The 26,204-nt window shown below is 39.9% G+C and overlaps 1 protein-coding gene across 2 annotated transcripts in view; it reads right to left on the reverse strand.

The window, feature by feature from the left end:
• Nucleotides 1-3,156: 3,156 nt before the first annotated feature.
• Nucleotides 3,157-26,204, reverse strand: part of tbata (thymus, brain and testes associated) — a 33,379-nt gene continuing 10,331 nt past the window's right edge. For both annotated transcript variants that reach the window (XM_084669273.1, XM_084669272.1), the window contains 7 exons: nt 6,158-6,328; nt 5,897-5,985; nt 5,632-5,778; nt 5,037-5,118; nt 4,626-4,839; nt 4,498-4,538; nt 3,157-3,909 (listed from right to left, as the gene is read on the reverse strand). In XM_084669273.1, coding sequence (XP_084525399.1) covers nt 3,827-3,909; nt 4,498-4,538; nt 4,626-4,839; nt 5,037-5,118; nt 5,632-5,778; nt 5,897-5,985; nt 6,158-6,328 — 827 coding nt within the window. In that variant the 3' untranslated portion in view covers nt 3,157-3,826. The remainder of the gene's footprint in view (nt 3,910-4,497; nt 4,539-4,625; nt 4,840-5,036; nt 5,119-5,631; nt 5,779-5,896; nt 5,986-6,157; nt 6,329-26,204) is intronic.

A 26,204-nucleotide genomic window follows, 5' to 3' on the forward strand; every position in this document is an offset into this window, starting at 1 on the left:
TGTTGGAAATCACAAGTGATTTGGTGGGAGTGTAGCTGCCGTCAGAGAGGCAACTCATGTTTAGATCTGTTTGCTAAGAGAATAATTAATAAATAGTTAAATGTTCAGCATGGGTTATGAATGAATGAAGAATATATTTTCTGTTGGTGAATGTTGGTTAATTTCTTGTCATTTAGATAGAACCATGAACAAAAGTGGGAACCTATTTTTCTTTGTTTTTTGTATTGTTGATTGTTGCTGTCAGGATGGGTTTGTCGGTGCACTACACTAAAGGAGACACATGAGGTGCTGTGCTGGTGGCATGTAGCCTATGAGACAGTTCATAAGTAAATAAGCCGACATACTGTACATATAAAGTCAAATAAGTTTATTATGAATAAGAAGTTGTCCAAGTTTATTCTTCTCGAGTAAGAGAGGCCAATGAGGTATGCGTTTGTCGTGTTAATTGCTTATCTGTATGTGAACGTGTAATTAGCCAATTAAGCGTATTTTCGTACGTTTTGAATGTGCACTTTATGTATTAGTTGTGTATGTACATTTCGTTTATTTTGTGTAAAACACTGTTAAGAAAGGTAATTGAAGTTTATGTTTTTACTTTCTTAGTTCTGACGGCATTGTTGGAGAATAAATGTCAGTTGAAACCCAAGAACAACTTAGCCTTTGATTTAGCTCGAGAGGAGTAACAGTAGGCATATATTGTCTGATGATATCATTGTCATACAAAACTAGAAACATCTATTATGAACATTAAAGCTAGTATGTGTAATCCAGAGAGGCTAGCAGTTAGTGAGCTAGCTTTTAAAGCATGTCCTGCCATTGCGTCAGAGTTTTGTCTCAAAAATACTAGAAAAAAAATTCTCTACAAGGCTCGAAAACTTCATTGCTAAACACAATATACTGTGTGATCAGCAAATGTTTCAGGGCTAATAGGACAACTTTCCATGCACTTATTCAATTTGTGAAAGAAATAACAGCAATTGAACAAAAAAATAGGCAGTGGGGATATTCTTGTATCTTAAGAAGGCATTTGATACAATAGACCACAATTTCTTGATTATGAAATTACACAAAAATATGGAATTAGGGGAACTGCACTTTCTTGGTTAAATAGCTACTTATATAATCGTCAATAATATGTTGAATTGCAAAACCATAATTCAAAGTTAAAGAAAATTACCTGTGGGGTCCCGCAGGGACATAAATAATGTATGGGAGAGGTGTCAAAAACACTGAAAACCATTTTATTTGCTGATACTAATGTAATCTGTTTTGGGGAAAATCTGGAACAACGCTTGGATACAGTGGAAAATGAATTTAAAAAGATGAAGAGCTGGTTTCATGCAAATAAACTAACATTGAACTTAGGTAAAACTAAATTTATAATTTTTGGTAATCGTGCCACACTTTTAAATAACGCTAATGCAAATCAATTTTAACCCCAAAAAATATTGAGCGATTAAAGTTATTTTTGGCCAAGCAAACTTTGTAGTATTTTTCACATGCTGTTGCAGCCATAGACATATCTATGGTTGCAGCAACTACTGACGTTAGAAAAACTACAACACCACACCGGATCTAGAAAGACCGGAAACAAAACAACAGGCACGCCGCGCACACTTGTTTGGGTTTGCGAGTCGGTTTAAGAGTAGGCTACGTTGGATAACGTTACGTTTTGAGTGAATGGCGACCGCGAGACGCCGAAATGGATGCCAACACAATTATGAATGGAACCTTTACTTTTAAAAGTTGCCAAATGGTTCCATTAACAAGACCAAAATGATCATCTTTGTGTTTTGTCGTTGTGAACTGAGCTATCATCGCAGCACGTCCAGTCTGAAATACCACTTGATGGCCAAACACACATCTGATCCAAATTCTCTGCCCTCTCGTCAAAGCCAGGCGATTTCAATGTTTTTTCAATGAAAAAAAAACTAACATTTGCACTAAGCAATCCGATCAATTTTTCCATGTTGATAAGAGCATCAAAATGAGAAAAAATAATGGAAAATCAAGAAATCAATGGACATTTAGAATAGATAAAAATGTGCGATAAATCGCGAGATAACTGACATTAATGCGGTTAATCGTGATAAAATATTTTTTATTGTTTGACAGCACTACAAAATAGATTTAAAAAAAAATCAAACCGTCGGTTTTCAGATCCTTCGATTCACAGTTGCCTCCAGCATGGAAAAGCAACACCTATTTTGATTCAGTTTTTAAACCGCTGTTGATCCAGATGTTTTTATTTGTTGATGTTTCTAATACAGTCACTCGTTCAGTCTATGCTTTTACTTATGTTTCAGGAGGAACACAAGGTTGCTGCGGTTTGCCCTCCATTGTCACGTTCACTCTGCACAGCAACAAGGAACCCGAGCTAATGTTAGTGCGAACAAGTGGCGCAAACAAGATTTGCAAATGTAGATATACAGACAGGAAGGATATCCTATCATTAAATCCAGGCCGAATACAATGATTGGTCGATAATGTTTTTGTTCTGTCCCTTCCACTGAAGATGTATACTGTATACATATTTTCACATTTAGACCTAAACTATTGATTGCTATCAGGATGTTAAGAGATCTTCAACCAGTATAAAAAATAAATGATTACACATCCTTGCTTTAATTAAGATGATTAAACTGTACCATATTATTAAAAGGTTGGTGAATTTTACACAGAAAATACAGTCCTGCTCACCATTATTGGCACCCATGAAGTTTATGTACATATTGTGGAATGTCTACTGAAGAAAATACATAAAAAAGAACGATTGATTTTTGCGAAAGAGAACCTGGATGAAGAACACCATACAAACAATCAAGCATGGTGGAGGATCCATAATGCTGTGGGGCTGCTTTGCTGCATCTGGTACTGTAGGCCTTGACTGTATCACAGGCATCATGAAATCAGAAGATTATCAAGCAATTCTAGAGAGAAGTGTCTTGCCCAGTGTAAGGAAACTTGGTTTGAGGCGAAGATTCATGGGTCCTCCAGCAAGATAAAGACCCAAAAGCACACCTCCAAAAGCATGCAGGAATGGTTGACTGGGAAAAAATGGACCGTTTTAAAATGGTCAGCAATGAGTCCTGATCTCAATTCAATTGAAAATCTTTGCGGGGAGTTGAAATCTACCATTGGAGAAAGGAACCCTGCAAATGTTCAAGGACTTGAGCATATTGCAAAGGAAGTGTGGGAGAAAATACCACCCGAGAAGTGCAAGAAGCTTATAGATGGATATAAGAAATGTTTGGAGGCTGTCATCGCTGCCAAAGGGTGTGCAACCAAATATTAAGGAGGGGTGCCAATATTAGTGCACATGCTGGTTTTCAGATTTTTCCTTTGGAATTACAATATCTATGTTGAAATAACAATTGTCTTTGTTAAATTACTTTGGACCTCCAATTAAAAGATACTGCTGATATAAATTTGGTACATTTCCATTCATTTCTGAAGACATTCACTCAGTTATGCAAAACATGAAGGGCTGCCAATAATGGTGAGCAGGACTGAAAATCTGTAATACAAAACAAAGTAAACACAATGTACAGAGAAAACCAATAATCATTTATTATGCAGCTAGATCATGTTTTCAAGCAGACCTACTGTCTTGATATCCTTTTAAGAAACAAGTCCATGAAAATGTATTTTAAATAATTTCCTCCTCTTTAAAAATGACCCTCCTAAATGCATTGGTCAAAAAAGAAAAGCATTACAGAACAATAACATAAATGAAGCATAACTGAAGAAGGTATGTGAGCAGTCCTCTTGCCTATAGGTAGAACAAAACATGATCCAAATGGAGGAATTACTATCAGAAAGAGGCCTAATCTTCCCCATCCTCTTCATCACAGGGAGGACATGGGTTGTCCCGGTGGATTTCAAGGACCTCTGCTTCTCCAATGTTCTCTATGCAGAGAAGATAAGCGCATCAATTATCACTGTACAAGTGCACATATGTACAGTATTATCTATGTTTAACTGTAAACAGATTGGATGAAATAAAACATTTCTTAATGGAAAACATAACAATGTTAAGTCACATTGTTTGATTGTTACGGTAAATGTAGTTCCTACTCTTATGAGACCAAAATGATGAGACCATTGATTAAGGTGAATACTGTTACCGTCTCTGATCTCTATGGGTTTTATGTGGCCACACAGAGAATGACACAAAATGACTACAATCTAATCAAAGCTAAAAGCACATGAGAATAAAACCCATAATACTGATGTTACCCTTTAATGCCACTGTCTACGGCTCTATGTTAAAAAGTCTGTGTGGCATTAACAAAATGTCAATGTTGTATGTGGACCATCATTAAAGTCAGAGAAAACACACAGAGCCAAGTCATTGTTTTCTTAAACAATGGCAAATGTCGTATTTAGTTCAATCAGACTTTGAAGGCAGCATAATAATTTTGAGAATGGCAGGTGTGGTATTTTGCAACATCGTAAGTTTTACAGAGTTGTCTGATTTCTAAATTTTTATTTTACCTGGTTTATCCTCCATGGAGGGAGGCTGAGTCTTGAGGGAACTATGGATGTAAATAAAATATTTTTATTTGCATCTAATACAATTCACAAGATTCAAATTTTAATCCAAGATGAAATTTTAATCCAACCCAGTGAGTCTTTGCTTTCTTTGCAACTGGCCCCGGGAAGGAATCTGAGCAGTCACAGATGTTCGAGGAAGAAAAGCCTGAGGTGGACCCTGAATTTGAGCTGTCATAGATGTTCGAGGAGCCTGGAGTGGACCCTGATACAACCTCTGCTGATGGCTGGAGAGATCACTGTCCTCCATGGCCTGTTGAATCAATTGCATCGCCATGTCCTTTTCTAGAGATTAACAGAACTGTTAGAGCAACATAGAGTAGTATGTTGTAGTCATGAATATACTGACACATTGACATAACAGTAAGCCTGATCGTCTACATCAGCTTCATATTCAAACTTCTGCTAAACATTTTAGATGGGTTGAGTACATGTGGCAGTCCGGTTAGCTCATGCAGGATGAGGTTAACAATGTGTCTTACCCCTCTGCCCCGCCAGGAGAAGCCACTGCTGTACCAGAGACAAGGAGTCTGTCTGCAGGATCTGACACAGCAACTCCAACACCTGTTGAGAGCAACCAGTGTTTGAGACTGCCTGACAACTGGTTGGCATTTCAAGAAAGGATGAAAAGACACAGCAACTCCAACACCTGTCGAGAGCAACCAGTGTTTGAGACTGCCTGACAACTGGTTGGCATTTCAAGAAAGGATGAAAAGACTACAAACAAGTATGTGGACAGCCTATATAGAGGGTTGACTCCTTCCACACAGAAATGTCAATCTTCGGGGAAACCTGTTCCTTTTAAATAAACCCTGTAATTGTATATACAGTATGAGTCAAAAGTTTGGACACACTTTTGACTGGTACTGTATATTTCTGAGGAAAATTGGTATGACATAAAAAATTATTTATTTGCTAACAAAGGGACTTTGCCCATTAATCCAGAACAATGTTGATACCAATCCATGGTGATTAAGAAAATACACTATTCTGCATAAAAGCGCCAAAAATATGACAAAAAAGTAAAGACTGATAAAATGATTTATTTAAATGAACTGTTGAGATAGAATAATTTACCATTAGTTCCTGGTCATAGAGGGATGAGGTGTAACCCAGCGGGTGAGGATGAGGGCGCCGCTGATAAACTAGGGAAGATTGAGGAATGATTCTTCCTGTCTGAGCAGAATACTGTGTCTTTCTGCGAACAAGTGCCTCCCCTGGTTTCTGCAGGTGAATTGTGAACAGAACCATAATTCATTACGAAACATGATTTGTCAAAGAAAATAATGTTCCATGTCTAGTGTACAACATGACAAATGCAAAAAGGAATGTTGAATCATGCCTCCTTCTTAACATCCTTTATTTGGGAAGAAATATTGACTTTGGCCGCCAGTTCTTTAAGCTCCTCTTTCCAGGCCTCTGATAACAGTGCTGCAAAGCAAAATAAAGTTTGGGGATCAAGTGGTCATTACCATCCTGTGTATTCTAAACTGTTGAACCAAAAATTCATGTTCCACAGATACTGTTACATATTTGAGTACATTTCATGAAAATGATTATTTATGTGTTACATACACATACTGCAGCACATTCATGAACTCACCTGCCCTGTGTTTTGCACTTTTACCTCCATATGAACAGTGTCCAAAAGGCAGGGTAAATGGCGCCCCTGTAGTTGTCCTAAATACTTGACTCTTAATAAGCGGATGAGGAAATAAGGACGTTGCCATATACCAGTCATCATTCACCATACAAACTGGCTTTCCATTAAGACCTGAATGAGAAGGAAGAACAGATAGATTAAATCCAAATATACTTTTCAAGTTATCAACCAAGTATGTTGTTCATATGCAGTTGTCTGTCAACATCTTCTTCTCAAGTGTGAGGGAATCAAAGCTGTAGCCTGAAGAGAGAACCACCACATAAACCCTGCTGGGAACAGAAGTGATAACATCAAAAACATCTCGCGGGAGGGCCAGAGTCTTCTTCACACTCTTGATAAGATGATAAATTATTGGAGGCCGAGTATCACTATTCTGGATTGTTTGGCAACCGGTAGTAGTTGGGAAGAAAACAACCTTTTATGGATCGAAGCCACCTTAAGGGTTTCTACGTATTCTTCTTCTTATTAGGATTCCTCCGTAAGGAGGAAACCTATTGTTATTGGTGGTTTTATTATTTGTAATTCTTGTACCATGGGAGTCAATGGCAGCCCCTAGACCCCATCGACAACTTTTTGTGAAATTTGGCACACTCATTAAGGACAGTTTCTTCTATACCTACACCAAGTTTCATGTCTCCCATTAGACCACTCTAGCGCCACCAATGGGTCAAAGTTGGACTTGTGTTTACACACGCAACTTTTGAACCGTATGACTAATTTTCAAAAATGAGGTACCATTGGATTCCCTGGATCAAGCCGAGTTCAACGCACACCATGGCGTTAATTTCCGGTTATATAGATTTCCCGCCATTTCCGGTTTTATCAAAAACCTTTGAAAGCCTACTCCTCCTACAATTTTTGTCATATATTCTTCAAAATCACCAGAGATGATCTTCAAACCAAGCCTCACAAAAGTTATCAAAGGAATTTTGATCCTCATAACCGTCTGTCCGGTACAGCCAATCAAATTCATCAGAAAAGCCGCCAAACAGGATGTGAAGTCATGTCTCAGCAAATCTTTGAGATATCAACACTAAACTTGGTAAATCGGAGGAAGACACTACAACATATTACCATGTGCAAAGGCAAATTCATATCTCTAAAAATGATTGATATAAATCAAATTGAACTTATCGCTAACGCTAAAATAATGCTTTGCACATCAGCCAGTCAAAAACTGATACTCTGATTCAATCACAAGTTCATATGAAGACTCTTGAGAATGTTCATAACACAAATCTGTGAAAAAGTTGACTGTAAGATGAAAGGTCGATTTTTGGTGAATATTTGAAACATGCTTGCTTGGCTAATTTCTAGGCAAATTTCCAATGAATGTCTCCCCTGCTCCTCCCCGCGCGTGCTCCAAAATCTCACACACACTCAGCCTTCCCTTGACACACGCGCGGCCAAGACGCACACGCAACATTTCAGGAGAGTGTGGGCTGACCAAGCCCCCACTCATTCCTTGGTCTTTAGCAAAGGCCCATGTGGCTCTTGATGGTATTGCATTTCCGATTTTGTATGCAATGGTAAAAAGGTCTCAAATCCTGAAACATTGATAGTATAGACCAAGAGTAAATACCACACCTCAAATGGCCCACCATTACCCATAGGTGGCGCTATAGGCCACGCCCAAAAGCACAAAGATACAAGGCTTTCTGGAATGGATAGGTTCACCAAGCCCCCTCCCTTCACGTATTGGCTTGAAAAAAGGCCCATGTGGATCTTGATGGTATTGCATTTCCGATTTTGTATGCAATGGTAAAAAGGTCTCAAAATCCTGAAACATAGATAGTATAGGCAAAGAAACAGTTTAACAAAAAGCCCATGTGGATCTTGTTGGTATTGCTTTTCCGATTTTGTATACAATGGTAAAAAGTTATAAAAATCCTGAAACATTGATAGTATAGACCAAGAGTAACTACCACACCACAAATGGCCCACTATTACCCATAGGTCTTCCCTTGACACACGCGCGGGCTTGGCAAGACGCACACGCAACATTTCAGGAGAGTGTGGGCTTACCAAGCCCCCACTCATTCCTTGGTCTTTTGCAAAGGCCTTGTGGATCTTGATGGTATTGCATTTCAGATTTTGTTTGCCATGGTAAAAAGTTCTCCAAATCCTGAAACATTGATAGTAAAGGCCAACAGTAACAACAACACTTTAACAAAAGCCCATGTGGATATTGTTGGTATATTTTTCCGATTTTGTATGCAATGGTAAAAAGTTAAAAACATCCTGAAACATTGATAGTATAGGCCAAGAGTAACTACCACACCACAAATGGCCCACCATTACCAATAGGTGTCGCTACAGGCCACGCCTTAAAGCACAAAGCACTTCACTTCTTGTGAAGATTAAAGCACTTCACTTCTTGGCTTGAAATAAAGGCCCTTGTGGATCTTGATGTTATTGCATTTCAGATTTGGTATCCCATTGGAAATTCTGCAGCATTGATTTTTCTATACAGTTACAATTTGTCAAGAATATACATTTTTCAATGGTTCGCAATGCTTTACATGTAAGCCAGTCAAACAAGTTCATATGAAGACTCTTGAGAATGTTTAGTACACAAATCTGAGAAAAAGTTGACTCTAAGATGAAAGGTCGATTTTTGGTGAATCTTTGAAACATGCATGCTTGGCTAATTTCTAGGGAAATTTACAATGAAATGTGTCCCCTGCTCCTCCCCGCGCATGCTCCAAATTCTCACACACTCATTCTTCCCTTGACACGCGCGGCAAGACATACACGCAACATATCAGGACTGTGCGGGCTGACCAAGCCCCAACTCATTCCTTGAATATCAGCATAGGCCCTTGAGGACCTTGGTGTCATTGCATTTCCTACTTTGTATGCAATAGTAAAAAGGTCTCCAAATCCTGACACATTGACAGTACAGGCCAAGAGTAACTACCACACTTTACCCAAAGCCCATGTGGATCCTGTTGGTATTGCATTTTCGATTTTATATGCAGTGGTAAAAAGTTTTTAAAATCCTGAAACATTAATAGTATAGGCCAAGAGTAACTACCACACCACAAATGGCCCACCATTACCCATAGGTGGCGCTACAGGCCACGCCTTAATGCATAAAGATACAAGGCTTTCTGGAATGGATAAGCTCACCAAGCCCCCTTCCTTCACTTACTGGCTTGAAATAAAGGCCCTTGTGGATCTTGATGGTATTGCATTTCAGATTTGGTATGCCATTGGTAATTCTGCAGCATACATTCTTCTATACAGTTACAATTTGTCAAGAATAAACATTGTTCAATGGTTTGCAGTGTTTGGAGGAATCCGCCATTACTGCTTGCAGTTATATTTAGGATTCCTCCGTAAGGAGGAAACCTATTGTTATTGGTGGTTTTATTATTTGTAATTCTTGTACCATGGGAGTCAATGGCAGCCCCTAGACCCCATCGACAACTTTTTGTGAAATTTGGCACACTCATTAAGGACAGTTTCTTCTATACCTACACCAAGTTTCATGTCTCCCATTAGACCACTCTAGCGCCACCAATGGGTCAAAGTTGGACTTGTGTTTACACACGCAACTTTTGAACCGTATGACTCATTTTCAAAAATGAGGTACCATTGGATTCCCTGGATCAAGCCAAGTTCAACGCACACCATGGCGTTAATTTCCGGTTATATAGATTTCCCGCCATTTCCGGTTTTATCAAAAACCTTTGAAAGCCTACTCCTCCTACAATTTTTGTCATATCTTCTTCAAAATCACCAGAGATGATCTTCAGACCAAGCCTCACAAAAGTTATCAAAGGAATTTTGATCCTCATAACCGTCTGTCCGGTACAGCCAATCAAATTCATCAGAAAAGCCGCAAAACAGGATGTGAAGTCATGTCTCAGCAAATCTTTGAGATATCAACACTAAACTTGGTAGATCGGAGGAAGACACTACAACATGTTACCATGTGCAAAGGCAAATTCATATCTCAAAAAATGATTGATATAAAGCAAATTGAACTTATCGCTAACGCTAAAATTATGCTTTACACATCAGCCATTCAAAAACTGATACTCTGATTCAATCACAAGTTCATATGAAAACTCTTGAGAATGTTCATAACACAAATCTGTGAAAAAGTTGACTGTAAGATGAAAGGTCGATTTTTGGTGAATATTTGAAACATGCTTGCTTGGCTAATTTCTAGGCAAATTTCCAATGAATGTCTCCCTTGCTCCTCCCCGCGCGTGCTCCAAAATCTCACACACACTCAGCCTTCCCTTGACACACGCGCGGCCAAGACGCACACGCAACATTTCAGGAGAGTGTGGGCTGACCAAGCCCCCACTCATTCCTTGGTCTTTAGCAAAGGCCCATGTGGCTCTTGATGGTATTGCATTTCCGATTTTGTATGCAATGGTAAAAAGGTCTCAAATCCTGAAACATTGATAGTGTAGGCCGAGAAACACTTTAACAAAAGCCCATGTGGATCTTGTTGGTATTGCATTTCCGATTTTGTATGCAATGGTAAAAAGTTATAAAAATCCTGAAACATTGATAGTATAGACCAAGAGTAACTACCACACCACAAATGGCCCACCATTACCCATAGGTGGCGCTACAGGCCACGCCAAAAAGCACAAATATACAAGGCTTTCTGGAATGGATAGGCTCACCAAGCCCCCTCCCTTCACTTATTGGCTTGAAAAAAAGGCCCATGTGGCTCTTGATGGTATTGCATTTCCGATTTTGTATGCAATGGTAAAAAGGTCTCAAAATCCTGAAACATAGATAGTATAGGCAAAGAAACAGTTTAACAAAAAGCCCATGTGGATCTTGTTGGTATTGCTTTTCCGATTTTGTATACAATGGTAAAAAGTTATAAAAATCCTGAAACATTGATAGTATAGACCAAGAGTAACTACCACACCACAAATGGCCCACTATTACCCATAGGTCTTCCCTTGACACACGCGCGGGCTTGGCAAGACGCACACGCAACATTTCAGGAGAGTGTTCCTTGGTCTTTTGCAAAGGCCATGTGGATCTTGATGGTATTGCATTTCAGATTTTGTTTGCCATGGTAAAAAGTTCTCCAAATCCTGAAACATTGATAGTAAAGGCCAAGAGTAACAACAACACTTTAACAAAAGCCCATGTGGATCTTGTTGGTATTGCATTTCCGATTTTGTATGCAATGGTAAAAAGTTAAAAACATCCTGAAACATTGATAGTATAGGCCAAGAGTAACTACCACACCACAAATGGCCCACCATTACCAATAGGTGTCGCTACAGGCCACGCCCTAAAGCACAAAGCACTTCACTTCTTGTGAAGATTAAAGCGCTTCACTTCTTGGCTTGAAATAAAGGCCCTTGTGGATGTTGATGTTATTGCATTTCAGATTTGGTATCCCATTGGAAATTCTGCAGCATTGATTTTTCTATACAGTTACAATTTGTCAAGAATATACATTTTTCAATGGTTCGCAATGCTTTACACGTAAGCCAGTCAAACAAGTTCATATGAAGACTCTTGAGAATGTTTAGTACACAAATCTGAGAAAAAGTTGACTCTAAGATGAAAGGTCGATTTTTGGTGAATCTTTGAAACATGCATGCTTGGCTAATTTCTAGGGAAATTTACAATGAAATGTGTCCCCTGCTCCTCCCCGCGCATGCTCCAAATTCTCAGACACTCATTCTTCCCTTGACACGCGCGGGCTTGGCAAGACACACACGCAACATATCAGGACTGTGTGGGCTGACCAAGCCCCCACTCATTCCTTGAATATCAGCATAGGCCCTTGAGGACCTTGGTGTCATTGCATTTCCTACTTTGTATGCAATAGTAAAAAGGTCTCCAAATCCTGACACATTGACAGTACAGGCCAAGAGTAACTACCACACTTTACCCAAAGCCCATGTGGATCCTGTTGGTATTGCATTTCCGATTTTATATGCAATGGTAAAAAGTTTTTAAAATCCTGAAACATTAATAGTATAGGCCAAGAGTAACTACCACACCACAAATGGTCCACCATTACCCATAGGTGGCGCTACAGGCCACGCCTTAATGCATAAAGATACAAGGCTTTCTGGAATGGATAAGCTCACCAAGCCCCCTTCCTTCACTTACTGGCTTGAAATAAAGGCCCTTGTGGATCTTGATGGTATTGCATTTCAGATTTGGTATGCCATTGGTAATTCTGCAGCATACATTTTTCTATACAGTTACAATTTGTCAAAAATAAACATTTTTCAATGGTTCGCAGTGTTTGGAGGAATCCGCCATTACTGCTTGCAGTTATATTTAGGATTCCTCCGTAAGGAGGAAACCTATTGTTATTGGTGGTTTTATTATTAGGATTCCTCCGTAAGGAGGAAACCTATTGTTATTGGTGGTTTTATTATTTGTAATTCTTGTACCATGGGAGTCAATGGCAGCCCCTAGACCCCATCGACAACTTTTTGTGAAATTTGGCACACTCATTAAGGACAGTTTCTTCTATACCTACACCAAGTTTCATGTCTCCCATTAGACCACTCTAGCGCCACCAATGGGTCAAAGTTGGACTTGTGTTTACACACGCAACTTTTGAACCGTATGACTCATTTTCAAAAATGAGGTACCATTGGATTCCCTGGATCAAGCCGAGTTCAACGCACACCATGGCGTTAATTTCCGGTTATATAGATTTCCCGCCATTTCCGGTTTTATCAAAAACCTTTGAAAGCCTACTCCTCCTACAATTTTTGTCATATCTTCTTCAAAATCACCAGAGATGATCTTCAGACCAAGCCTCACAAAAGTTATCAAAGGAATTTTGATCCTCATAACCGTCTGTCCGGTACAGCCAATCAAATTCATCAGAAAAGCCGCCAAACAGGATGTGAAGTCATGTCTCAGCAAATCTTTGAGATATCAACACTAAACTTGGTAGATCGGAGGAAGACACTACAACATGTTACCATGTGCAAAGGCAAATTCATATCTCAAAAAATGATTGATATAAAGCAAATTGAACTTATCGCTAACGCTAAAATTATGCTTTACACATCAGCCATTCAAAAACTGATACTCTGATTCAATCACAAGTTCATATGAAAACTCTTGAGAATGTTCATAACACAAATCTGTGAAAAAGTTGACTGTAAGATGAAAGGTCGATTTTTGGTGAATATTTGAAACATGCTTGCTTGGCTAATTTCTAGGCAAATTTCCAATGAATGTCTCCCTTGCTCCTCCCCGCGCGTGCTCCAAAATCTCACACACACTCAGCCTTCCCTTGACACACGCGCGGCCAAGACGCACACGCAACATTTCAGGAGAGTGTGGGCTGACCAAGCCCCCACTCATTCCTTGGTCTTTAGCAAAGGCCCATGTGGCTCTTGATGGTATTGCATTTCCGATTTTGTATGCAATGGTAAAAAGGTCTCAAATCCTGAAACATTGATAGTGTAGGCCGAGAAACACTTTAACAAAAGCCCATGTGGATCTTGTTGGTATTGCATTTCCGATTTTGTATGCAATGGTAAAAAGTTATAAAAATCCTGAAACATTGATAGTATAGACCAAGAGTAACTACCACACCACAAATGGCCCACCATTACCCATAGGTGGCGCTACAGGCCACGCCAAAAAGCACAAATATACAAGGCTTTCTGGAATGGATAGGCTCACCAAGCCCCCTCCCTTCACTTATTGGCTTGAAAAAAAGGCCCATGTGGCTCTTGATGGTATTGCATTTCCGATTTTGTATGCAATGGTAAAAAGGTCTCAAAATCCTGAAACATAGATAGTATAGGCAAAGAAACACTTTAACAAAAAGCCCATGTGGATCTTGTTGGTATTGCTTTTCCGATTTTGTATACAATGGTAAAAAGTTATAAAAATCCTGAAACATTGATAGTATAGACCAAGAGTAACTACCACACCACAAATGGCCCACTATTACCCATAGGTCTTCCCTTGACACACGCGCGGGCTTGGCAAGACGCACACGCAACATTTCAGGAGAGTGTTGCTTGGTCTTTTGCAAAGGCCATGTGGATCTTGATGGTATTGCATTTCAGATTTTGTTTGCCATGGTAAAAAGTTCTCCAAATCCTGAAACATTGATAGTAAAGGCCAAGAGTAACAACAACACTTTAACAAAAGCCCATGTGGATCTTGTTGGTATTGCATTTCCGATTTTGTATGCAATGGTAAAAAGTTAAAAACATCCTGAAACATTGATAGTATAGGCCAAGAGTAACTACCACACCACAAATGGCCCACCATTACCAATAGGTGTCGCTACAGGCCACGCCCTAAAGCACAAAGCACTTCACTTCTTGTGAAGATTAAAGCGCTTCACTTCTTGGCTTGAAATAAAGGCCCTTGTGGATGTTGATGTTATTGCATTTCAGATTTGGTATCCCATTGGAAATTCTGCAGCATTGATTTTTCTATACAGTTACAATTTGTCAAGAATATACATTTTTCAATGGTTCGCAATGCTTTACACGTAAGCCAGTCAAACAAGTTCATATGAAGACTCTTGAGAATGTTTAGTACACAAATCTGAGAAAAAGTTGACTCTAAGATGAAAGGTCGATTTTTGGTGAATCTTTGAAACATGCATGCTTGGCTAATTTCTAGGGAAATTTACTATGAAATGTGTCCCCTGCTCCTCCCCGCGCATGCTCCAAATTCTCAGACACTCATTCTTCCCTTGACACGCGCGGGCTTGGCAAGACACACACGCAACATATCAGGACTGTGTGGGCTGACCAAGCCCCCACTCATTCCTTGAATATCAGCATAGGCCCTTGAGGACCTTGGTGTCATTGCATTTCCTACTTTGTATGCAATAGTAAAAAGGTCTCCAAATCCTGACACATTGACAGTACAGGCCAAGAGTAACTACCACACTTTACCCAAAGCCCATGTGGATCCTGTTGGTATTGCATTTCCGATTTTATATGCAATGGTAAAAAGTTTTTAAAATCCTGAAACATTAATAGTATAGGCCAAGAGTAACTACCACACCACAAATGGTCCACCATTACCCATAGGTGGCGCTACAGGCCACGCCTTAATGCATAAAGATACAAGGCTTTCTGGAATGGATAAGCTCACCAAGCCCCCTTCCTTCACTTACTGGCTTGAAATAAAGGCCCTTGTGGATCTTGATGGTATTGCATTTCAGATTTGGTATGCCATTGGTAATTCTGCAGCATACATTTTTCTATACAGTTACAATTTGTCAAAAATAAACATTTTTCAATGGTTCGCAGTGTTTGGAGGAATCCGCCATTACTGCTTGCAGTTATATTTTGTAATTCTTGTACCATGGGAGTCAATGGCAGCCCCTAGACCCCATCGACAACTTTTTGTGAAATTTGGCACACTCATTAAGGATAGTTTCTTCTATACCTACACCAAGTTTCATGTCTCCCATTAGACCACTCTAGCGCCACCAATGGGTCAAAGTTGGACTTGTGTTTACACACGCAACTTTTGAACCGTATGACTCATTTTCAAAAATGAGGTACCATTGGATTCCCTGGATCAAGCCGAGTTCAACGCACACCATGGCGTTAATTTCCGGTTATATAGATTTCCCGCCATTTCCGGTTTTATCAAAAACCTTTGAAAGCCTACTCCTCCTACAATTTTTGTCATATCTTCTTCAAAATCACCAGAGATGATCTTCAGACCAAGCCTCACAAAAGTTATTAAAGGAATTTTGATCCTCATAACCGTCTGTCCGGTACAGCCAATCAAATTCATCAGAAAAGCCGCAAAACAGGATGTGAAGTCATGTCTCAGCAAATCTTTGAGATATCAACACTAAACTTGGTAGATCGGAGGAAGACACTACAACATGTTACCATGTGCAAAGGCAAATTCATATCTCAAAAAATGATTGATATAAAGCAAATTGAACTTATCGCTAACGCTAAAATTATGCTTTACACATCAGCCATTCAAAAACTGATACTCTGATTCAATCACAAGTTCATATGAAAACTCTTGAGAATGTTCATAACACAAATCTGTGAAAAAGTTGACTGTAAGATGAAAGGTCGATTTTTGGTGAATATTTGAAACATGCTTGCTTGGCTAATTTCTAGGCAAATTTCCAATGAATGTCTCCCTTGCTCCTCCCCGCGCGTGCTCCAAAATCTCACACACACTCAGCCTTCCCTTGACACACGCGCGGCCAAGACGCACACGCAACATTTCAGGAGAGTGTGGGCTGACCAAGCCCCCACTCATTCCTTGGTCTTTAGCAAAGGCCCATGTGGCTCTTGATGGTATTGCATTTCCGATTTTGTATGCAATGGTAAAAAGGTCTCAAATCCTGAAACATTGATAGTGTAGGCCGAGAAACACTTTAACAAAAGCCCATGTGGATCTTGTTGGTATTGCATTTCCGATTTTGTATGCAATGGTAAAAAGTTATAAAAATCCTGAAACATTGATAGTATAGACCAAGAGTAACTACCACACCACAAATGGCCCACCATTACCCATAGGTGGCGCTACAGGCCACGCCAAAAAGCACAAATATACAAGGCTTTCTGGAATGGATAGGCTCACCAAGCCCCCTCCCTTCACTTATTGGCTTGAAAAAAAGGCCCATGTGGCTCTTGATGGTATTGCATTTCCGATTTTGTATGCAATGGTAAAAAGGTCTCAAAATCCTGAAACATAGATAGTATAGGCAAAGAAACAGTTTAACAAAAAGCCCATGTGGATCTTGTTGGTATTGCTTTTCCGATTTTGTATACAATGGTAAAAAGTTATAAAAATCCTGAAACATTGATAGTATAGACCAAGAGTAACTACCACACCACAAATGGCCCACTATTACCCATAGGTCTTCCCTTGACACACGCGCGGGCTTGGCAAGACGCACACGCAACATTTCAGGAGAGTGTTCCTTGGTCTTTTGCAAAGGCCATGTGGATCTTGATGGTATTGCATTTCAGATTTTGTTTGCCATGGTAAAAAGTTCTCCAAATCCTGAAACATTGATAGTAAAGGCCAAGAGTAACAACAACACTTTAACAAAAGCCCATGTGGATCTTGTTGGTATTGCATTTCCGATTTTGTATGCAATGGTAAAAAGTTAAAAACATCCTGAAACATTGATAGTATAGGCCAAGAGTAACTACCACACCACAAATGGCCCACCATTACCAATAGGTGTCGCTACAGGCCACGCCCTAAAGCACAAAGCACTTCACTTCTTGTGAAGATTAAAGCGCTTCACTTCTTGGCTTGAAATAAAGGCCCTTGTGGATGTTGATGTTATTGCATTTCAGATTTGGTATCCCATTGGAAATTCTGCAGCATTGATTTTTCTATACAGTTACAATTTGTCAAGAATATACATTTTTCAATGGTTCGCAATGCTTTACACGTAAGCCAGTCAAACAAGTTCATATGAAGACTCTTGAGAATGTTTAGTACACAAATCTGAGAAAAAGTTGACTCTAAGATGAAAGGTCGATTTTTGGTGAATCTTTGAAACATGCATGCTTGGCTAATTTCTAGGGAAATTTACAATGAAATGTGTCCCCTGCTCCTCCCCGCGCATGCTCCAAATTCTCAGACACTCATTCTTCCCTTGACACGCGCGGGCTTGGCAAGACACACACGCAACATATCAGGACTGTGTGGGCTGACCAAGCCCCCACTCATTCCTTGAATATCAGCATAGGCCCTTGAGGACCTTGGTGTCATTGCATTTCCTACTTTGTATGCAATAGTAAAAAGGTCTCCAAATCCTGACACATTGACAGTACAGGCCAAGAGTAACTACCACACTTTACCCAAAGCCCATGTGGATCCTGTTGGTATTGCATTTCCGATTTTATATGCAATGGTAAAAAGTTTTTAAAATCCTGAAACATTAATAGTATAGGCCAAGAGTAACTACCACACCACAAATGGTCCACCATTACCCATAGGTGGCGCTACAGGCCACGCCTTAATGCATAAAGATACAAGGCTTTCTGGAATGGATAAGCTCACCAAGCCCCCTTCCTTCACTTACTGGCTTGAAATAAAGGCCCTTGTGGATCTTGATGGTATTGCATTTCAGATTTGGTATGCCATTGGTAATTCTGCAGCATACATTTTTCTATACAGTTACAATTTGTCAAAAATAAACATTTTTCAATGGTTCGCAGTGTTTGGAGGAATCCGCCATTACTGCTTGCAGTTATATTTAGGATTCCTCCGTAAGGAGGAAACCTATTGTTATTGGTGGTTTTATTATTAGGATTCCTCCGTAAGGAGGAAACCTATTGTTATTGGTGGTTTTATTATTTGTAATTCTTGTACCATGGGAGTCAATGGCAGCCCCTAGACCCCATCGACAACTTTTTGTGAAATTTGGCACACTCATTAAGGACAGTTTCTTCTATACCTACACCAAGTTTCATGTCTCCCATTAGACCACTCTAGCGCCACCAATGGGTCAAAGTTGGACTTGTGTTTACACACGCAACTTTTGAACCGTATGACTCATTTTCAAAAATGAGGTACCATTGGATTCCCTGGATCAAGCCGAGTTCAACGCACACCATGGCGTTAATTTCCGGTTATATAGATTTCCCGCCATTTCCGGTTTTATCAAAAACCTTTGAAAGCCTACTCCTCCTACAATTTTTGTCATATCTTCTTCAAAATCACCAGAGATGATCTTCAGACCAAGCCTCACAAAAGTTATCAAAGGAATTTTGATCCTCATAACCGTCTGTCCGGTACAGCCAATCAAATTCATCAGAAAAGCCGCCAAACAGGATGTGAAGTCATGTCTCAGCAAATCTTTGAGATATCAACACTAAACTTGGTAGATCGGAGGAAGACACTACAACATGTTACCATGTGCAAAGGCAAATTCATATCTCAAAAAATGATTGATATAAAGCAAATTGAACTTATCGCTAACGCTAAAATTATGCTTTACACATCAGCCATTCAAAAACTGATACTCTGATTCAATCACAAGTTCATATGAAAACTCTTGAGAATGTTCATAACACAAATCTGTGAAAAAGTTGACTGTAAGATGAAAGGTCGATTTTTGGTGAATATTTGAAACATGCTTGCTTGGCTAATTTCTAGGCAAATTTCCAATGAATGTCTCCCTTGCTCCTCCCCGCGCGTGCTCCAAAATCTCACACACACTCAGCCTTCCCTTGACACACGCGCGGCCAAGACGCACACGCAACATTTCAGGAGAGTGTGGGCTGACCAAGCCCCCACTCATTCCTTGGTCTTTAGCAAAGGCCCATGTGGCTCTTGATGGTATTGCATTTCCGATTTTGTATGCAATGGTAAAAAGGTCTCAAATCCTGAAACATTGATAGTGTAGGCCGAGAAACACTTTAACAAAAGCCCATGTGGATCTTGTTGGTATTGCATTTCCGATTTTGTATGCAATGGTAAAAAGTTATAAAAATCCTGAAACATTGATAGTATAGACCAAGAGTAACTACCACACCACAAATGGCCCACCATTACCCATAGGTGGCGCTACAGGCCACGCCAAAAAGCACAAATATACAAGGCTTTCTGGAATGGATAGGCTCACCAAGCCCCCTCCCTTCACTTATTGGCTTGAAAAAAAGGCCCATGTGGCTCTTGATGGTATTGCATTTCCGATTTTGTATGCAATGGTAAAAAGGTCTCAAAATCCTGAAACATAGATAGTATAGGCAAAGAAACACTTTAACAAAAAGCCCATGTGGATCTTGTTGGTATTGCTTTTCCGATTTTGTATACAATGGTAAAAAGTTATAAAAATCCTGAAACATTGATAGTATAGACCAAGAGTAACTACCACACCACAAATGGCCCACTATTACCCATAGGTCTTCCCTTGACACACGCGCGGGCTTGGCAAGACGCACACGCAACATTTCAGGAGAGTGTTGCTTGGTCTTTTGCAAAGGCCATGTGGATCTTGATGGTATTGCATTTCAGATTTTGTTTGCCATGGTAAAAAGTTCTCCAAATCCTGAAACATTGATAGTAAAGGCCAAGAGTAACAACAACACTTTAACAAAAGCCCATGTGGATCTTGTTGGTATTGCATTTCCGATTTTGTATGCAATGGTAAAAAGTTAAAAACATCCTGAAACATTGATAGTATAGGCCAAGAGTAACTACCACACCACAAATGGCCCACCATTACCAATAGGTGTCGCTACAGGCCACGCCCTAAAGCACAAAGCACTTCACTTCTTGTGAAGATTAAAGCGCTTCACTTCTTGGCTTGAAATAAAGGCCCTTGTGGATGTTGATGTTATTGCATTTCAGATTTGGTATCCCATTGGAAATTCTGCAGCATTGATTTTTCTATACAGTTACAATTTGTCAAGAATATACATTTTTCAATGGTTCGCAATGCTTTACACGTAAGCCAGTCAAACAAGTTCATATGAAGACTCTTGAGAATGTTTAGTACACAAATCTGAGAAAAAGTTGACTCTAAGATGAAAGGTCGATTTTTGGTGAATCTTTGAAACATGCATGCTTGGCTAATTTCTAGGGAAATTTACTATGAAATGTGTCCCCTGCTCCTCCCCGCGCATGCTCCAAATTCTCAGACACTCATTCTTCCCTTGACACGCGCGGGCTTGGCAAGACACACACGCAACATATCAGGACTGTGTGGGCTGACCAAGCCCCCACTCATTCCTTGAATATCAGCATAGGCCCTTGAGGACCTTGGTGTCATTGCATTTCCTACTTTGTATGCAATAGTAAAAAGGTCTCCAAATCCTGACACATTGACAGTACAGGCCAAGAGTAACTACCACACTTTACCCAAAGCCCATGTGGATCCTGTTGGTATTGCATTTCCGATTTTATATGCAATGGTAAAAAGTTTTTAAAATCCTGAAACATTAATAGTATAGGCCAAGAGTAACTACCACACCACAAATGGTCCACCATTACCCATAGGTGGCGCTACAGGCCACGCCTTAATGCATAAAGATACAAGGCTTTCTGGAATGGATAAGCTCACCAAGCCCCCTTCCTTCACTTACTGGCTTGAAATAAAGGCCCTTGTGGATCTTGATGGTATTGCATTTCAGATTTGGTATGCCATTGGTAATTCTGCAGCATACATTTTTCTATACAGTTACAATTTGTCAAAAATAAACATTTTTCAATGGTTCGCAGTGTTTGGAGGAATCCGCCATTACTGCTTGCAGTTATATTTTGTAATTCTTGTACCATGGGAGTCAATGGCAGCCCCTAGACCCCATCGACAACTTTTTGTGAAATTTGGCACACTCATTAAGGATAGTTTCTTCTATACCTACACCAAGTTTCATGTCTCCCATTAGACCACTCTAGCGCCACCAATGGGTCAAAGTTGGACTTGTGTTTACACACGCAACTTTTGAACCGTATGACTCATTTTCAAAAATGAGGTACCATTGGATTCCCTGGATCAAGCCGAGTTCAACGCACACCATGGCGTTAATTTCCGGTTATATAGATTTCCCGCCATTTCCGGTTTTATCAAAAACCTTTGAAAGCCTACTCCTCCTACAATTTTTGTCATATCTTCTTCAAAATCACCAGAGATGATCTTCAGACCAAGCCTCACAAAAGTTATTAAAGGAATTTTGATCCTCATAACCGTCTGTCCGGTACAGCCAATCAAATTCATCAGAAAAGCCGCAAAACAGGATGTGAAGTCATGTCTCAGCAAATCTTTGAGATATCAACACTAAACTTGGTAGATCGGAGGAAGACACTACAACATGTTACCATGTGCAAAGGCAAATTCATATCTCAAAAAATGATTGATATAAAGCAAATTGAACTTATCGCTAACGCTAAAATTATGCTTTACACATCAGCCATTCAAAAACTGATACTCTGATTCAATCACAAGTTCATATGAAAACTCTTGAGAATGTTCATAACACAAATCTGTGAAAAAGTTGACTGTAAGATGAAAGGTCGATTTTTGGTGAATATTTGAAACATGCTTGCTTGGCTAATTTCTAGGCAAATTTCCAATGAATGTCTCCCTTGCTCCTCCCCGCGCGTGCTCCAAAATCTCACACACACTCAGCCTTCCCTTGACACACGCGCGGCCAAGACGCACACGCAACATTTCAGGAGAGTGTGGGCTGACCAAGCCCCCACTCATTCCTTGGTCTTTAGCAAAGGCCCATGTGGCTCTTGATGGTATTGCATTTCCGATTTTGTATGCAATGGTAAAAAGGTCTCAAATCCTGAAACATTGATAGTGTAGGCCGAGAAACACTTTAACAAAAGCCCATGTGGATCTTGTTGGTATTGCATTTCCGATTTTGTATGCAATGGTAAAAAGTTATAAAAATCCTGAAACATTGATAGTATAGACCAAGAGTAACTACCACACCACAAATGGCCCACCATTACCCATAGGTGGCGCTACAGGCCACGCCAAAAAGCACAAATATACAAGGCTTTCTGGAATGGATAGGCTCACCAAGCCCCCTCCCTTCACTTATTGGCTTGAAAAAAAGGCCCATGTGGCTCTTGATGGTATTGCATTTCCGATTTTGTATGCAATGGTAAAAAGGTCTCAAAATCCTGAAACATAGATAGTATAGGCAAAGAAACAGTTTAACAAAAAGCCCATGTGGATCTTGTTGGTATTGCTTTTCCGATTTTGTATACAATGGTAAAAAGTTATAAAAATCCTGAAACATTGATAGTATAGACCAAGAGTAACTACCACACCACAAATGGCCCACTATTACCCATAGGTCTTCCCTTGACACACGCGCGGGCTTGGCAAGACGCACACGCAACATTTCAGGAGAGTGTTCCTTGGTCTTTTGCAAAGGCCATGTGGATCTTGATGGTATTGCATTTCAGATTTTGTTTGCCATGGTAAAAAGTTCTCCAAATCCTGAAACATTGATAGTAAAGGCCAAGAGTAACAACAACACTTTAACAAAAGCCCATGTGGATCTTGTTGGTATTGCATTTCCGATTTTGTATGCAATGGTAAAAAGTTAAAAACATCCTGAAACATTGATAGTATAGGCCAAGAGTAACTACCACACCACAAATGGCCCACCATTACCAATAGGTGTCGCTACAGGCCACGCCCTAAAGCACAAAGCACTTCACTTCTTGTGAAGATTAAAGCGCTTCACTTCTTGGCTTGAAATAAAGGCCCTTGTGGATGTTGATGTTATTGCATTTCAGATTTGGTATCCCATTGGAAATTCTGCAGCATTGATTTTTCTATACAGTTACAATTTGTCAAGAATATACATTTTTCAATGGTTCGCAATGCTTTACACGTAAGCCAGTCAAACAAGTTCATATGAAGACTCTTGAGAATGTTTAGTACACAAATCTGAGAAAAAGTTGACTCTAAGATGAAAGGTCGATTTTTGGTGAATCTTTGAAACATGCATGCTTGGCTAATTTCTAGGGAAATTTACAATGAAATGTGTCCCCTGCTCCTCCCCGCGCATGCTCCAAATTCTCAGACACTCATTCTTCCCTTGACACGCGCGGGCTTGGCAAGACACACACGCAACATATCAGGACTGTGTGGGCTGACCAAGCCCCCACTCATTCCTTGAATATCAGCATAGGCCCTTGAGGACCTTGGTGTCATTGCATTTCCTACTTTGTATGCAATAGTAAAAAGGTCTCCAAATCCTGACACATTGACAGTACAGGCCAAGAGTAACTACCACACTTTACCCAAAGCCCATGTGGATCCTGTTGGTATTGCATTTCCGATTTTATATGCAATGGTAAAAAGTTTTTAAAATCCTGAAACATTAATAGTATAGGCCAAGAGTAACTACCACACCACAAATGGTCCACCATTACCCATAGGTGGCGCTACAGGCCACGCCTTAATGCATAAAGATACAAGGCTTTCTGGAATGGATAAGCTCACCAAGCCCCCTTCCTTCACTTACTGGCTTGAAATAAAGGCCCTTGTGGATCTTGATGGTATTGCATTTCAGATTTGGTATGCCATTGGTAATTCTGCAGCATACATTTTTCTATACAGTTACAATTTGTCAAAAATAAACATTTTTCAATGGTTCGCAGTGTTTGGAGGAATCCGCCATTACTGCTTGCAGTTATATTTAGGATTCCTCCGTAAGGAGGAAACCTATTGTTATTGGTGGTTTTATTATTAGGATTCCTCCGTAAGGAGGAAACCTATTGTTATTGGTGGTTTTATTATTTGTAATTCTTGTACCATGGGAGTCAATGGCAGCCCCTAGACCCCATCGACAACTTTTTGTGAAATTTGGCACACTCATTAAGGACAGTTTCTTCTATACCTACACCAAGTTTCATGTCTCCCATTAGACCACTCTAGCGCCACCAATGGGTCAAAGTTGGACTTGTGTTTACACACGCAACTTTTGAACCGTATGACTCATTTTCAAAAATGAGGTACCATTGGATTCCCTGGATCAAGCCGAGTTCAACGCACACCATGGCGTTAATTTCCGGTTATATAGATTTCCCGCCATTTCCGGTTTTATCAAAAACCTTTGAAAGCCTACTCCTCCTACAATTTTTGTCATATCTTCTTCAAAATCACCAGAGATGATCTTCAGACCAAGCCTCACAAAAGTTATCAAAGGAATTTTGATCCTCATAACCGTCTGTCCGGTACAGCCAATCAAATTCATCAGAAAAGCCGCCAAACAGGATGTGAAGTCATGTCTCAGCAAATCTTTGAGATATCAACACTAAACTTGGTAGATCGGAGGAAGACACTACAACATGTTACCATGTGCAAAGGCAAATTCATATCTCAAAAAATGATTGATATAAAGCAAATTGAACTTATCGCTAACGCTAAAATTATGCTTTACACATCAGCCATTCAAAAACTGATACTCTGATTCAATCACAAGTTCATATGAAAACTCTTGAGAATGTTCATAACACAAATCTGTGAAAAAGTTGACTGTAAGATGAAAGGTCGATTTTTGGTGAATATTTGAAACATGCTTGCTTGGCTAATTTCTAGGCAAATTTCCAATGAATGTCTCCCTTGCTCCTCCCCGCGCGTGCTCCAAAATCTCACACACACTCAGCCTTCCCTTGACACACGCGCGGCCAAGACGCACACGCAACATTTCAGGAGAGTGTGGGCTGACCAAGCCCCCACTCATTCCTTGGTCTTTAGCAAAGGCCCATGTGGCTCTTGATGGTATTGCATTTCCGATTTTGTATGCAATGGTAAAAAGGTCTCAAATCCTGAAACATTGATAGTGTAGGCCGAGAAACACTTTAACAAAAGCCCATGTGGATCTTGTTGGTATTGCATTTCCGATTTTGTATGCAATGGTAAAAAGTTATAAAAATCCTGAAACATTGATAGTATAGACCAAGAGTAACTACCACACCACAAATGGCCCACCATTACCCATAGGTGGCGCTACAGGCCACGCCAAAAAGCACAAATATACAAGGCTTTCTGGAATGGATAGGCTCACCAAGCCCCCTCCCTTCACTTATTGGCTTGAAAAAAAGGCCCATGTGGCTCTTGATGGTATTGCATTTCCGATTTTGTATGCAATGGTAAAAAGGTCTCAAAATCCTGAAACATAGATAGTATAGGCAAAGAAACACTTTAACAAAAAGCCCATGTGGATCTTGTTGGTATTGCTTTTCCGATTTTGTATACAATGGTAAAAAGTTATAAAAATCCTGAAACATTGATAGTATAGACCAAGAGTAACTACCACACCACAAATGGCCCACTATTACCCATAGGTCTTCCCTTGACACACGCGCGGGCTTGGCAAGACGCACACGCAACATTTCAGGAGAGTGTTGCTTGGTCTTTTGCAAAGGCCATGTGGATCTTGATGGTATTGCATTTCAGATTTTGTTTGCCATGGTAAAAAGTTCTCCAAATCCTGAAACATTGATAGTAAAGGCCAAGAGTAACAACAACACTTTAACAAAAGCCCATGTGGATCTTGTTGGTATTGCA

Source organism: Hypomesus nipponensis, chromosome 13 (assembly GCF_054491055.1).
Source record: "Hypomesus nipponensis isolate SF chromosome 13, ASM5449105v1, whole genome shotgun sequence".
Classification (NCBI taxonomy): domain Eukaryota; kingdom Metazoa; phylum Chordata; class Actinopteri; order Osmeriformes; family Osmeridae; genus Hypomesus; species Hypomesus nipponensis.